Raw genomic sequence first — 14,025 nt, 5'->3', positions numbered from 1 at the left:
AAAGATGATGGCAGTTAGTTACCAGATTGTAAATGGTTGCCTTAACAAGTACTTGGGTATTCTAACTGCTGAGTTATCTCCACTGTCTGGTGAATTTCTGGCCCCATACTGCTTTCTTTTGGTATGAAGACAACTGTCTGTGGTAGCTTTTTTTTTTTTTTTTTTTTTAAACAGAAGCTGATCTCTGCTTTTCTGTGTTTTCTTTTCTTATTTGTTAATTTTTTTGGAGCTGAATATAAATTCTGACTTTCTCAGTTCCTGTTTAACAGAATGGAAGAAAAGGCCATGTATGATTTCTTTTGCAATTTTTATATATTCTTACACACATATGCATGCATAAGCATAGACAACTATTTTTTTCAATGAAAGTGTTCTTATTCAGACTCATTTCTAACAGAGACTTACATTTTCTTTAAGAATGATGTTATTCTGGAAAAGGGAATCATTTTCTTTCAGAACTGTTATAGCCCTGCTAACATTTTTGTTTCTGCTGGTTAAATGTTTAGAATGCTCTTGAGTTTTGTTTTTTTTTTTTTAACACTTTTGAGTCTGCTTAGTTCTCAATTACTTATTTTTCTAATCAGTTTTTGTTAGTATTGGGATACTTCAAAAGTGCCCTCTGAACATACTGTTTAGTGTAATTCTGCTATTGAGTACTTCTTCATGGTGTGCAAAGGCATCCTTCATGTTCTCAGCTCTGTGGTCTTCAGAGCCATGGGAAAATGCAGCAAGCTTGGTGTCCACATAAGCAGACTTAAGTTTTGGGCCGTTGTCAATTAAGATAGAAAAAGCAGTGGGGGAGGGATTTAAATAATACTTAAGTTATGGCCAAACTCTTGAAATTCAGTACTCTGTTTTCTACGATGTCCTGTGTTCTCAGTATTGTAAACTAAATGTAACTTAACCCCAGAAGCCAAGGAAGAAGTTCCTGTCCTTAGTACTGTCCTGACAACAATATCTTCTTCCATCCCCATATATCCTCTTTTAAAAACAATAACAGCAAAACTCAACAAAAAACAGCAAGAGAAAAACACAGACGTCCACAGAATGGCTTGCTGTCATTGCTCTCTCTGAGATGCTCAGGACAGTGTGAATGGAATGCTGTTTTGAAATGTCTGTATTTCATTACAGTAGTAAGCCTACTATATGTTGTGTGGACTGCCTTTAAGAGAGTGTCTGAGTATTACATGTTGTCAGGAAGGGGAGCTTTTGTATCCATTACAAGGCTTAGCTATTACAGTGTAGTAGTCAGATAAGTTTGTCACTCATGGAGCTGGTCAATAATAATAAAGTGAAGTCTTTATCTAAACACCCTTACACATCTATTTTCAGATCTCCATTTTTCACCAAGGAATTTGAGTTCTGTCTGGATAATCTTTGGAGGAGCCCCTAACACATCATGACTAATCTCTGAGTGGTTATATCCCAGATGTCTGTGTCCCTCAGGAAGCACCTACAGAACTGTGTCACCTGCCTGGCCACTTGGAGCTGGAGGCTGGTCTCATGAATGCTATAGCTTAGCACCAAAAGTAGACGTCTCAGATTGCTTATTGCTGTGTCACTCACCTGCCTTTAGGCAGATACATTTTTGTGCAGCTGATCAGTGAAACAAGACCAGAAATAATCTGGCGGAAAAGAAGTTAGCTGTTAACCCAGGCATGGCTCCTGATGTAGTTCACAAACACTTACGCTAGCACAAATCATAGAATTGCTCAGATTAGAAAAGACCTTAAAGATCAAAGGAGGAAGAAGCGCAGAAGTAGAGGGATGAGAAATACTTGAAAGTTTAAATGCCCCTCTAGCTTTGGTATGGTCAAATGTCTAAAGCTATGTGGATGTGAAGACTGCTCCTGGGCATTCACCTGGACATCCTGCTACAAACTGTTCCTAAGGCTGAATGTTTTCAGTAAATGTTTCTCTCTCACTTGTGCATAACATGGGCGTCAGCCAAATAACTGACGTTTATGGAGGCTTACTTTTCTGAACTGTGATAGAGACTGTAGAGAATTGTTTGAAATTAGAATTATGAAACTGTTTAGTTTGGAAAAGACCTTCCAGATCATCAAGTCCAAACATCCCAACCACCCAACCTTTCTCAAAGAATTACTACTTCCCTCCAAAACTTAATCCCCTTTTCCCCCCATGGGCTGCTTTCTACTTTGTTTCCCAAATACTCACTTGGGAAAAGTCACCAAAGCTGAGATACAAAGTACCTTTGGCTGTGGTTATGTAATAGTTCACTTTCTGCCACCAGTTGTTGTATGCAGCTAAAACATTGGAAGTACTTTCCATTAGCAGCAGGCAGACGTTGTGAGCAATCATTGCTTTCGGTGCTGGTAATGCAATTTACTGGTGTAAGGAATGGAATAGTAATATGGGATGGGAGAGTTATACTTGGGATTGGTATGGATAGCTGAGCTGAGAACGTGAGGCAGTAATTTACCTTGCATTTAAGTTGGTGCATCTGCTGGGAAAGGAAATTGTGTCCATGTGCGTTTCTTCTCCTCTCTTAGCTGCCTATTGTGTCCCAGCTCAAAACAAACAAAAAACCAAAAAGCAATGTTGTAAATTGTTCAGTTAGGTGGCTATACAAGCATTCATCCTGCTGTGGTTTGGGTTTGAGAAGCTGTCTGGGGAGGAGGGCTTTTGACAACGCAACTAGCTGAAATGTAAGTTGCTGCAGCCTGACTCAATACTCACCAATAGACATGAGATGAAATCATTTTTTAATGCTGTAATTAACTTTTTATTGCGAAGGGGCTGTGATCTTGAGTGCACTGTGAATAACTCCCTGAAAACTTTTTTAAAACAGTCACTGAAACGAGGCTGAAAGTTCAAAATGGCATCCATGGGTATCTTTAATCCACCTAGTTTGGACTGCCTTAGTGGTAGCCTCAAGTGAGCACTGGTGGAGCCACCTGAAAACCATTACGTTTCAGGGAGGGGGGGGGTAAGAGTTCAGTTTCTAGCTGGATTGACTGCTGGACTGACTCACCCTCCAGGAGTACATTTTCTGATGCCAGGGATGGATTAGGGCTGTGTGGCCAGAGGCAGAGAGGGTGAAAGAGATAGGGCTGTAGATGCTAAAGCTGCTTTGAGGCCTGACACTCAGGCTCAAAGGAAGCTCAGAGGGCTTTGGTATTAGGAGTTGACAGGACAACGAGAACAGCCAGAAAGGTGCAATAGAACAGTTATGTGAAAGACTGAATAGAAAAAAACCTTATTTGAAAGGAAAGATACAAAACTGTAATTTTTAATGCATACAGCTGTGTCATAGACGGTGTTACTTGGTAGTGCCACATCATTGTGCATCTTTTGGTGATTGTGTGCTCCTCTGCTCAGTTGCTTCCTTAGACTCTCAGTCTGTAATATTAATTGTTCCTATTCCACTTCTGTTTGATTGCCTGGCAATGTAGACTTTCTGTCCATCTCCTAGTAAGCAGAGCCAGGCCAGTGATTCTGTGTATTTTGTCCTTCTGTCCTTCGTTCCCTCCTGCTCCCATTCTATCCTTCTGTATTGCTTTTGAACAGGAAAAGCAGTGGGTTTTGATCACCTTCATATTCTGTTGTCCAGCCTGTACTCACACCTTCATGGAGGCTGCTCATTCTTCACTGCTCATTCAAAATGTGGGACTTTAAATGTAACTTCTCAGCTGGTATCAGAAGAAAATTGTTGCACTTATATCTGTATCTCCTCGCCAAGCATCCCTTATGTTCTTCGCAATAATACTTGATCTTGCATATAGATCCATAGGTAAATTGAAGCGTTTCAGAGCCTTAATACATCTTCTTTGCATACTTCAGTTCTGTTGTAGTATTTCACTTTGGAATTAAACTTTTACTTCACACAAGCAGAATTGATAGCTGTCTGTGTTATGCTGGGCTTTGTATTTCTTACAGAAAGAAATTCAAGCAATGAGTCAATGCAATCACCCCAATGTGGTGACCTATTACACATCGTTTGTGGTGAAGGATGAGCTTTGGCTGGTTATGAAGCTGCTAAGTGGGGGTAAGTTACTGCTTTTATTTGTACAGCTGCAAGGAAATGGTATGAATTTTCTAATGTGTGTGCTTCGAGTTAATTAACCTAAACTAAGCAGGGGGAGGGCAGGAGAGTCTTAATAGGATGGATCTTAAAACGTAGACATACTGAATGTTATAGCAAGAATGTACAAGCTTAAAGACTATATATTGATATTACATACTAAGAATTTCGGGATTAATTTAGTTGATCAAATTGCTGTCATTTTTTATTCTAAATCATTTTGTTACAGCTATATATTAAGTTTGGAAAAGTAATGGTGAGAATTAAGTCACTTCTGTCAATGTGGCATTTTTTTGGAGTTACAAATCCCCTCTATTAAAACAAGCAAACAAACAAAACAACAAACAAGCCCACATGTATTTCTAGTTCCTTATTCTTCCTAGGACAGGCCTTACACATTGAATCATTTTTATTGCCTAAGCTAACTGAACACCTTTTACAGTTTTTTGTGGTATTAATGAATAATATTACAGCTTTACATGGTTCTGGAAGAAACAAAAGGGACTAAACTGAATGCACTTTAGGCTTAGAAAAGTGAAATCCAAAATAAGATGGTCCTAGCTGCCACATGATGTTCTTCAAAATTAGTCTTGTTGGCAACAGACATTTGTATCGTTATGCTAGAAAGCATGGGGGGAAATCCTACATCACGTTTGTTTTAATTATTCAGTTCTCTTGTTCTATTCACTCAAAAGCAGGCACTGAGAGGAACCAGTGACTTTTTTTGAGAGGAATGTACTCTGAAGTGTTGAAAAGCGCCTGGATAGATAGAAGATAGGAGGTTCCTGAAATTAGCGATAACTGAAATTCACTGTCAAACTACATGTCAGTAGGAATGTAGACAACATTGGTCTTCAAAGATTATCTCCTAGTCTTGCAGCTGCCTGTTTATCCTACATCATAAATTCATGAACTATAATTTAAGTTGGATAATAAACCAAAACATGTTTGGTGCTTTTGTCTGTTTAAATTTGGTTTAGACTTGCATCTGTAGCTTATCACGCAAGTCTTCCTAGTGAACAGTTACCATATGTTTGGCAAAAAACATTGCTGCTCTTTTTCATTTGAATGAAAGTATGGTGTGCTTTATTCTAAGAACTAGTTAGCTGAAAACTTAAATAACAAGGAGAGAATGAAGAAATATGTCTTTTTCAAGAATCTGAAATGTTTTCTTTCTTACCTGGATTTGCAATGTAGGTTCAATGCTTGATATAATAAAGTATATTGTCAACAGAGGAGAGCATAAAAATGGTGTCCTTGAAGAACCCATAATAGCAACAATTCTTAAGGAGGTTTTGGAAGGTTTAGACTATCTGCACAAGAATGGGCAAATTCACAGGTAGGAGCATATACACAGTGAAAAATATTTTCAAAGTTGAATGTATAGGGTGCCGTTGATATTGGTCAGCTGCAGATTTTTGGTTAAGCAAATTCTATTGCTTGAATGCAGTCAGTAATTCTTAAATGATAATGCTCAGGCAGCTTCTATTAATCTTGATTGTAGTTTGTCACTAATACTTTGTATTTTACTTTGTTCTCTTTCCTTTTTATAGTGAAGATAGGCCTGTGCTGCACTAAGTCTGCAAAAACTGTCATCTATATTCCTGTAATTGCTGGTACTCCAGAGATTTAATTTGACTTTAGTTTGTGGTGTGGTCTGTGGCTTATAGTTGTATATTGTGTTGCATAATAAACCCATTCATTATCTGAGGCAGTTGGACAATTCTGTGTAAATGTGAAATGTATTTCTTCCCGCTAGTCAGTATTGTCTAATACCACTGCACAGATGTCTCTTTGTGACCAACCAACATGAAGCTGGGACTGATATGAAAACTGCATCTTGGGTTATATGTATCTAAATGATTGTTTTCTTCTGTGTGTTCTCACTCTGCTGGCTTTCTCGTTATAAGTTGTGCAGATGCCCTAGGGTGATCTATATGCACGTACTATAGTGATCAGCAGGTTGTTTTCACTGTTTGGAAGTTGGAAGGAAGTGTTGTGCTTTCACCTCCCTGATTAATTTTACTGTAGTGAATTTGCCTTTTTATGATAGTGCCAACAAGGGGCTCTCTGTTTCTAGGACTGGTCTTTACAAGAGAGGAGGAAAAAAAAAAAATCGCTGCAGACAGAACTGAAAGTGGTAGAGATGTAGCAGAGTGATAGTTCTTTCGATATACTGCTTATGTCTCATCCTAAAAATGAACTGCCTTTGATGTAAATTAAGAAGTTTCCTCCTTTTGCAGAGAGAAAATTGAGATAAATGGAGAAATAAAGCATAATTAACTTCTGCTCTGGAATTCCAAATATCTGTCATAAAACTTGATTTGTAGTTTTTTATTAAGCTGATGTTGCTGCAGAAGGAATATCCATCAGCTTTTAGGGATAGGACCCTTTGAGGTCATTTGGGAATTGCCCATGTACCTTTTTGAAGAAGCTTAAAAGAGATAAAGCTCCTTATTACATGTGAGATCTCTCCTTGTTATAACATCTAGTTTATAAACTGTGCAATACCAATGAAGTGTTGATCTAAAGAATATGGTACACCTTCATTTAACCCTTGCATTTTGTAGGTGAAAGCTGTGATAGATCAGGAAGTGCTTTTTTTATGCAGTAGTTGCCAGTTGGAGATGTTCCCCAAATTAACGGATTTTATTTTGTTGTTTCAGTGTGTTCTCCTTTACGTATGAGGAAGCAGGTTATGTTATATTCAATAGCAAATTGTTAATTACTTTCAGTGAATCTTGGAAAGCTTAATGTTTATGGTATTTTATGTATGAAAGATTTATCCTGTGCATTAAGAATGGGACGTATGTTTCTATTAAGGAAAAAAAAAAAGCAAACCAAAACATCAAAGCAATTGAAACTCCCCAAATGCCAGATTTTTTTTTTTTTTTAATCTGAGTTATCCATGAGTGATATGTTAAATTGATAGATAGTTGATGTTTAAGAACACACCACATTTCTGACAGATTCAGTTTCAAGTAGCTTTTCATCATGGTACACCATAGAAAAACTTAATTCCATTGGGTAGAAATCTAGAGAAATCTAGATATGGTATTTACCATTTGTCTTTCTGGAAGATGAATCTCTTCTCTGAACAGGTAAAAAGCATCTGTTGTTGTTTTTTTCCCCCCCCCCCAGTAGTGAGGCATTTGGATGTAAGAAAGTGTTCATTCTTGCTCTAAAGGTCTGAAAGTTTGTGAGGTTATATTTATAAAAGGAGGCAAAAGAGCTGGACCTCAGTATTTGTTCTAAAAACGTATCCCTGAATTCTGCTTATTTTATGCCAAGGCCAGTATGTGTGGTTGTACATAAAGATGGAGTTCATGAATTTATTCTGCACTCTGTTTTATTGTATATAAGTTACATTTTATACTTCAGTTCCTGTTTCTGCCTTTAATATTTTCAAATGCTATCTTGTGAAATTAAGAAATATGAGGGTGTTTTTTTGTCTCTTTTTCGATAAAAATGAACATATGTATTCTTTACATAAAGGTAACTTCTTATTTGTACATTCTAGAGATTTGAAGGCTGGCAACATTCTTCTGGGTGAAGATGGCTCTGTGCAAATAGCAGGTAATGACAGTGGTAGAGAAGTAGTGGCTAAATTTAAAGGTATTTGAAGCTGGTGTAGGGGCAACGTATACAAGTTTTTCTGTTGACTTTTGACTATTCCTTTTGAAGCACTGCAGCTGCAGGTTGTCCAGTTTTAGAACGCTTGGTTAATGATATATGAGTTAGAAATTATTCAGCATTTTTTGTGTTCAATCAAATATATCGGGAAACATCAGTGATCTCTTGTTGTTTCCTTTTGAGTCACTCATGTAGCTTAAAGTGCTTGCAAATGGTGGCAATTCTTATTTTTAGGTTTATTTCATGAAATATTTCTGGAAGTAATTCTAATGGTGGGATTGAAAAATCTTGTATGCATTGCCCTTTTGTAGGACCTTATCTTTAAAAGTAGTCACTGATGTGTGAGATTTCTCACTGAGAATTTTTTACTGTTCTCCCCAGGAGTACTCACAGGCCTTAACAGCTGCTAACTCATGACCCAGGGATGAAACCTTACTGTTTAATAGCCCTCAGTAATAAGAATGGCTGTAACTGAAATTTCTGTTTCAAATAAAGGATGCTTTCAAAGTTCTGTGTAAACTTACCTTGTGTAGGGCTTGAATACTTTAGTGCCTGAAGTTTATGAAATGAGAAGGGAAAAGATTATCTGGCAGCTGAGCCAGTTTTAATTCTTCTACTGGAGTTCAAGGCTTTTACAATAAAATAAGTAGTCAATTCTACAGCCTTGAATTTTACTTAAATATTTAATATTTTTTTATTCACTTGTTTATAGCCTGCAGTCATCTTCATTTTCTATGGCACTTTAGGCAAACAATACTCCAGAATTTGTAGATCTTCTAGTACTCTAAAGGAGTAGATGTCCAGATAACCCACTTAATTGAAAATAGTAACAAAGAAGCTCAAAGAGAATCTCATGAACAATCTGAAGAAAAAGCTGCTGACTTCTCATTATAACTTTCACACATAGTCAAATCTGCTGTCACAGTAATCAGATAACATTCAAGCACAAGCTTAATTTATCTTTTTGTAGTTCAGCTCTAGCATGTGGTTTCTTGACCTTTTCCTCCTTCTTGCTGTAGGCATCTTAAAGTAGTAAAGTTTTTATTGTGGTGCTAGGGCATGCAGTACATGCAGGACTGAGGAATTTCAGTAGCTAAATAGATATGTGGAATGTTTTTCTGTCAGGTGTTGTTTCCATACCTGGAAACCAGGTTACTTTCAGCTAAATTTCAGCTAAAATGTGCAGCAATATCAGACTTGTTTCGTTGTTGGTATGGGGCTGTACTGGATGGGGCAGCTGAACATTGCACACTAACTGAAAGGCAGTTTAAATGTCAGAGGCTGCATTTCTTCCTTGTTAATCTTTTTTGCCCTGATGAAGTAAAATCCCCTTTAATCTTCGAAGAATAGATACTTGATTTGTAATCTAGCTGTTATGTTCTGGCTGCTTCTTAGTTTGTTGGAAGAACTTGTCTTTTGACTGCTCAGTCTATTGCACCCCAAGTTTCCACGAGAAAAAGACTTACCTATAATGCATACTGCTAATATACAGAGTAACATTTGAAAACACAATTGTCCATTAGCATTTCGTTGTTCTGAGGGGCTATGATTCACAAACAAAGCCCAGCCTAGTGTTTCTCTGACAAAAGTTTTTGTACAGATGTTGAAGACCATACATTCTTCAAAGAAATTGAATAGACCATATGTTCTTCAAATAAGAAGAATGGCTCTACAGAGACCTCTGATTAACAGACCTCAGAGGTTCTTTACAGAGACTCTGTTCAGGGTCTCTAGAGGAAGAGAGGAACACATACGTTTTCTTGTTCTGTTTAAAATTGAGTGTACTTATTTTTCAACTATTAAATTCCTCTGTACAGAGCAGGAAATTTTCGGCTTCCTATTCAATAAAATGTTAAATGTTTGCTACAGGCATACTGCTGTTATTAAACCTGTTGGGACTGTAAGATGTCATGTCTTGGACAAACAAGGTAATTGGTACTTCATTGGGGTTACAGCCTTCTAAACCTGAATTGCCTAGCGGGGATCAAAATATCTAAGAAACCAGCAAAAGAACAGAAATAAGATGAAATAAAGAGCATGCAACACAGAGGAATCATAGTCAGAGATAGGTGGAAATGTCGTAGGAGGTGTGGGCAGTATGCATGGTTTGTTCAGTCCATACAAGAAAATGAGTTTGAATAAAACCCACACAAATAATAAAATATAGTGCATTTTGAGGATTCACGCAGAAGATTGCCCACTTTGGGTTTGTATGTAGCTGTCTGTAGGAACTTGCCCATTTCAGCAGAAGTTCTTAAAATGTTCACTCTGCTAAATGATACCCCAAAAAGAAGTTGAACCTAGGCCTCAGATGCTTAAGGTGAAAAAATTAGCAGGGACAATTTTTTAGGGACAAAAGTCTGACTTTTCCTTAGCTTTAGCCTTAGGCTAAAATCTAGAGCCTCTTGTGAGTTGAGAGATTTGTTAGAGCAAACATTTTTTGGCAGTCTGTGCCTTTCTTTGGCAGCTGCTTTGCAGCCCCACTGCCATGGAAGCAGTGGCCTTGTCACCCCCCCAGCCCAGGAGGGTTGGCCTTGGCTGAGGCTTGGTCCAGTGCCCAGTCCTGGTAAAAGAGCCAGAGGAGAAATGGCTTTTGGGCTATGCTTATTTGGCCAGCCCCTCTGCTCTGCTTACATTAATTCAGAATCCTTTACTAATACGCTGGAATCATGACTTCCTGAAATTTATTTTTTCTTTAGTATTAGCTGCGACTTTTAGTAACTAACACTAGATTGCTTAGCTCTTTCGTTGTAATGTATTGACCTTTCCTCTTTATGAAATTTCTCTTCATTTATACTGCGTCCGCTATGTGATAGAAAGCTTGCCACTGTGGAATCGTGTCTGTTATTAAGCAATGTGTATTTCTGCAAGTTATGTCTGGAATGAGACACGAATGTCTTGTTTTTACTGAGGAGCCATTGAAGCATTCTTTCTCTTTTCAGAAGTGTACATTGCTTGAGTAGAATTGTAGTGAAACGTTTGCTTGAATTGATGAAATGCTTATCACATCGTTCCCAGCGAGGTGTTGCAAAACTTCCTTTTGAAGCTCATACAAGGGAGGATTTTGCTTTGTTTTCGCTTGTTGTTTCATTGTGTCCTTCCCCTCTCCTGTCTTGTGGCTTCTGTCTTTTTCAAAGATGGTCAGAATTTTAACTCTGCATCTCGGTTTCTGGAAGGACTTTTAAACCATTATTCGATACAAAGTATTTATTTTTGGTACTGAAAAGACATGATTTTTTTTTTTTTGTATCACACTTATGTGTTTATTTTTGCTTTCTGCTTATACAGTTTTTCTTCATATGCAGTAGTGTTCTTCAAAAAATAGTTACAAATAATGGCATTGATATTAGGACATTCAAAATTTAAAAGTACGTGTTTCTGAAGCTTTTCACTCTTTTCAGAAATTCAAATAAAATCCCTCTAATCTATAACTTACAGATTTTGGGGAGAAAAATGATTTGCTCTTATTCCTCAGATAAACTGCAGGGAAGGTTAAAAATACATATGTTATTTGGGTTTACTTCTCTCTCATTTATTGTATTTCTGTGTTTTAATAATGTAGAAAGGTCCAGAATTCCATGTTTAATGGTTGTTTAATGGACAGTAATGATAAAGCCCCCAAATTCAGACCACAAGGGTGATTCAGAATGCAAGCTTTATTGTGGCCATTGGAAAAAATTAACAGTGGGGAGTGACAGGGTGGACTCGGTGTGCCTGTCCAGTGCTTCTGGAACAGGCTCTTCTGTAATGCTATGGCCTAAATAAATAAATAAATTAAAAACAAAAAAACAAACAAACAAAAAACCTCCAGCACCAAAACAAAAGAAATCTTTTCCATAGAGTTAGAGTTCCATAGGTTTGCTATGGTTAAAGTGTGAGTAAATACTTCAGTTATGTAATCTCTGCTGATAATTTGGGAAAGAAAAAGATTATAGTCCAGGCAGCCTAAGAATTACTGCTGAAAAATAAATGCAAAAGGTATTATTTTGAGGGCTAAGAGTACCCAGCCTGAAAATGTTTATGATTCTTTGAGCAATGTATGCTTGCAAAGTTATGGAGTAGAACCGTATTACCAGCACCAGTCCAACTAACTAAAAAATCTCTGTGGTCTAGAGACAACCTAAAATAATACCTTGTCATGATAAACACCTCTGGTTTGTCTAGCTGATATGTTGACTTTGCTAAATGAGTATATGAAACTAATGCCCTTTTAGGAGTATATTTTGAATAGTAGGTCCTGTGTGCATTTTGTTTTCCTAATTCCTGAGAAAGAATGTCTTCCTTTTTTTCAGTTGTAGTTCTTTGATCTCAAGAGAACTGGCTTTGTTTCTACTATATGAAAAATTTTATTTGTTACTAGTAGTTTAACTGGTTATAACTTTTTTTTTCCTTATTTCTCAGATTTTGGTGTTAGTGCATTTTTGGCTACTGGAGGTGATATGACTCGTAACAAAGTAAGGAAAACATTTGTTGGTACTCCATGTTGGATGGCCCCTGAAGTAATGGAGCAGGTATTACAAATATTTAAAAACAAAAATAAAATCTCTTGGTCTTTAATTTTTAGAACTTCAGACATCACCACCTTGTTTTCCCTTTCTGGCTCTATTCCAGGTGCGAGGTTATGACTTCAAGGCTGATATGTGGAGTTTTGGGATAACAGCCATTGAATTAGCAACAGGAGCAGCACCTTATCACAAATATCCTCCTATGAAAGTAAGTGTCACTTTATATTAATGCTGAACTGTTCTGGATTTCAGGTTGTTCTGTGTGTTTAAACATTTTTGGTTATTGCAAATTTTTTTCTGTTGAGGAATGACTAAAGGTAGGCCAATTTTGTAAATGGTGGTAAGGATCTGTAGACAGCTGTGTGAGGGCAGTGATGTACAAGACAAAGACCTAGAAAACTGGGCTTTGGGCCTTTGTTATTAACAATTACTTTGTATTTCATTCACTTCAGAGAAAATCAAAACAATAAAGGCAGTGCTTCCTGATTCTGTTTTTATGCCTATTGGCGTTTAAAATAGTACAATGTAGAGATTTTCAGAAAAAGTGTGCAAGTGATTATATGGAATTGCAAGTCTGGTATCTGATACCTGTTTTTAAAAGTAGGAGAAAGTAGCTATTCTTATATTTTGTCAAACCAGAACGCTTAGAATTTAAGTTATCCTTTAAAAATGAAATTTGTCATCTCAGTTTGGCCATTTAATTAATGATTTATGTATTTTTCATTAGTTCTGATAAAGATAGTAACTGAGGGCTTTCTTGAAATGAGTTTTGTGCTGCTCCTTTAAGAAGAGCTTGGACAGTGTTGCCTTTCAGGGAAGCCCACTGGGGAAACACAGCAAACAAACAAAGCAGCTGCCAAAAAACCTTGTGGCTGACATTTGTTATTCCTATGGTAACTACAAATTGTTATTGCTATGGTAACTACAAATTGTTATTGCTATGGTAACTACAAATTGTAAATCTTCAAAATTGAGAAGATGTACCATCCTCTGTAATGTTAAGATGCTTAAATTGGTAGCAATTGCAGTACACAGCACTATTTCTGAAAAGGTGAAGAATGGTGTAGAATGGTGTCTAATATAACTGATAAAAGAATGAATATGATATTTTATTATCAGAACAGCCTCAAAACGTATTTTGTTATTCAGGCATAAGGCCACCATAAGCTTCTGACTGAAGTACTTTAAATTTTGCAGTGTTACACTCAAGTGTTGTGTGTTTTTAGTTTGTGCAGCAGAAATGCTGATTGTAGCAACCTTGCTTACTGTTCCTCTTCTTCTGTTTCACTCTTATCTGTCCACATTCCTCTCAGAAATCCGATGTCCAGTGATGCTGCAACACCCAAGCAGAGTTTTTTCAATGTTTTGGAGTCCACATGTTCTCTTTTCTCTGGAGAATTGTAAAGTGGTGTTCGTATTATTGATTTTTAATGTATTTATTTATAAGAGTTATACCACTAATTGCTCTGAGGATTGTGTAGAAATGCTATTTTGATGTTTTAGCACTACTTTGTTTTAATTGTAAATCAAGATATCTAAATGTATGTACTCTGAAGAACAGTTATTCTCTTCATTTATACATCTTCTGATTTGGTTTTACTTACAGTAATTTTTCTTGGGTTTACTGTAGGTGTTAATGTTGACACTGCAAAATGACCCTCCCACTTTAGAAACTGGTGTAGAAGACAAGGAGATGATGAAAAAGTATGGCAAATCCTTTAGAAAATTAATTTCTTTATGCCTTCAAAAAGATCCTTCCAAAAGGTAGGTCTTTATTGCCATGTACAGTGTAACTATTTTTTTTTTTAATATAGTGACTATTTATAATTCTATTTAAATATC

At 36.8% G+C, this 14,025-nt stretch overlaps 1 protein-coding gene across 8 annotated transcripts in view; it reads left to right on the top strand.

Moving 5' to 3' along the window:
- STK39 (serine/threonine kinase 39) overlaps positions 1–14,025 on the top strand; it is a 90,008-nt gene that overhangs the window by 13,020 nt on the left and 62,963 nt on the right. For all 8 annotated transcript variants that reach the window (XR_016468251.1, XR_016468252.1, XM_031599528.2 and 5 more), the window contains exons 3-8: positions 3,901–4,009; positions 5,243–5,384; positions 7,566–7,621; positions 12,080–12,189; positions 12,290–12,391; positions 13,814–13,947. Coding sequence is in view for 6 of the 8 variants with exons in the window: in XM_031599528.2 (XP_031455388.2) it covers positions 3,901–4,009; positions 5,243–5,384; positions 7,566–7,621; positions 12,080–12,189; positions 12,290–12,391; positions 13,814–13,947 (653 nt within the window). In the remaining 2 variants the exon portion in view is untranslated. The remainder of the gene's footprint in view (positions 1–3,900; positions 4,010–5,242; positions 5,385–7,565; positions 7,622–12,079; positions 12,190–12,289; positions 12,392–13,813; positions 13,948–14,025) is intronic.

Source organism: Phasianus colchicus, chromosome 7, assembly GCF_987193195.1.
Source record: "Phasianus colchicus chromosome 7, bPhaCol1.hap1.1, whole genome shotgun sequence".
Lineage (NCBI taxonomy): Eukaryota > Metazoa > Chordata > Aves > Galliformes > Phasianidae > Phasianus > Phasianus colchicus.
The sequence above is the reverse complement of the archived record's forward strand: the minus strand, read 5'-3'. Positions and strand labels throughout refer to the sequence as shown.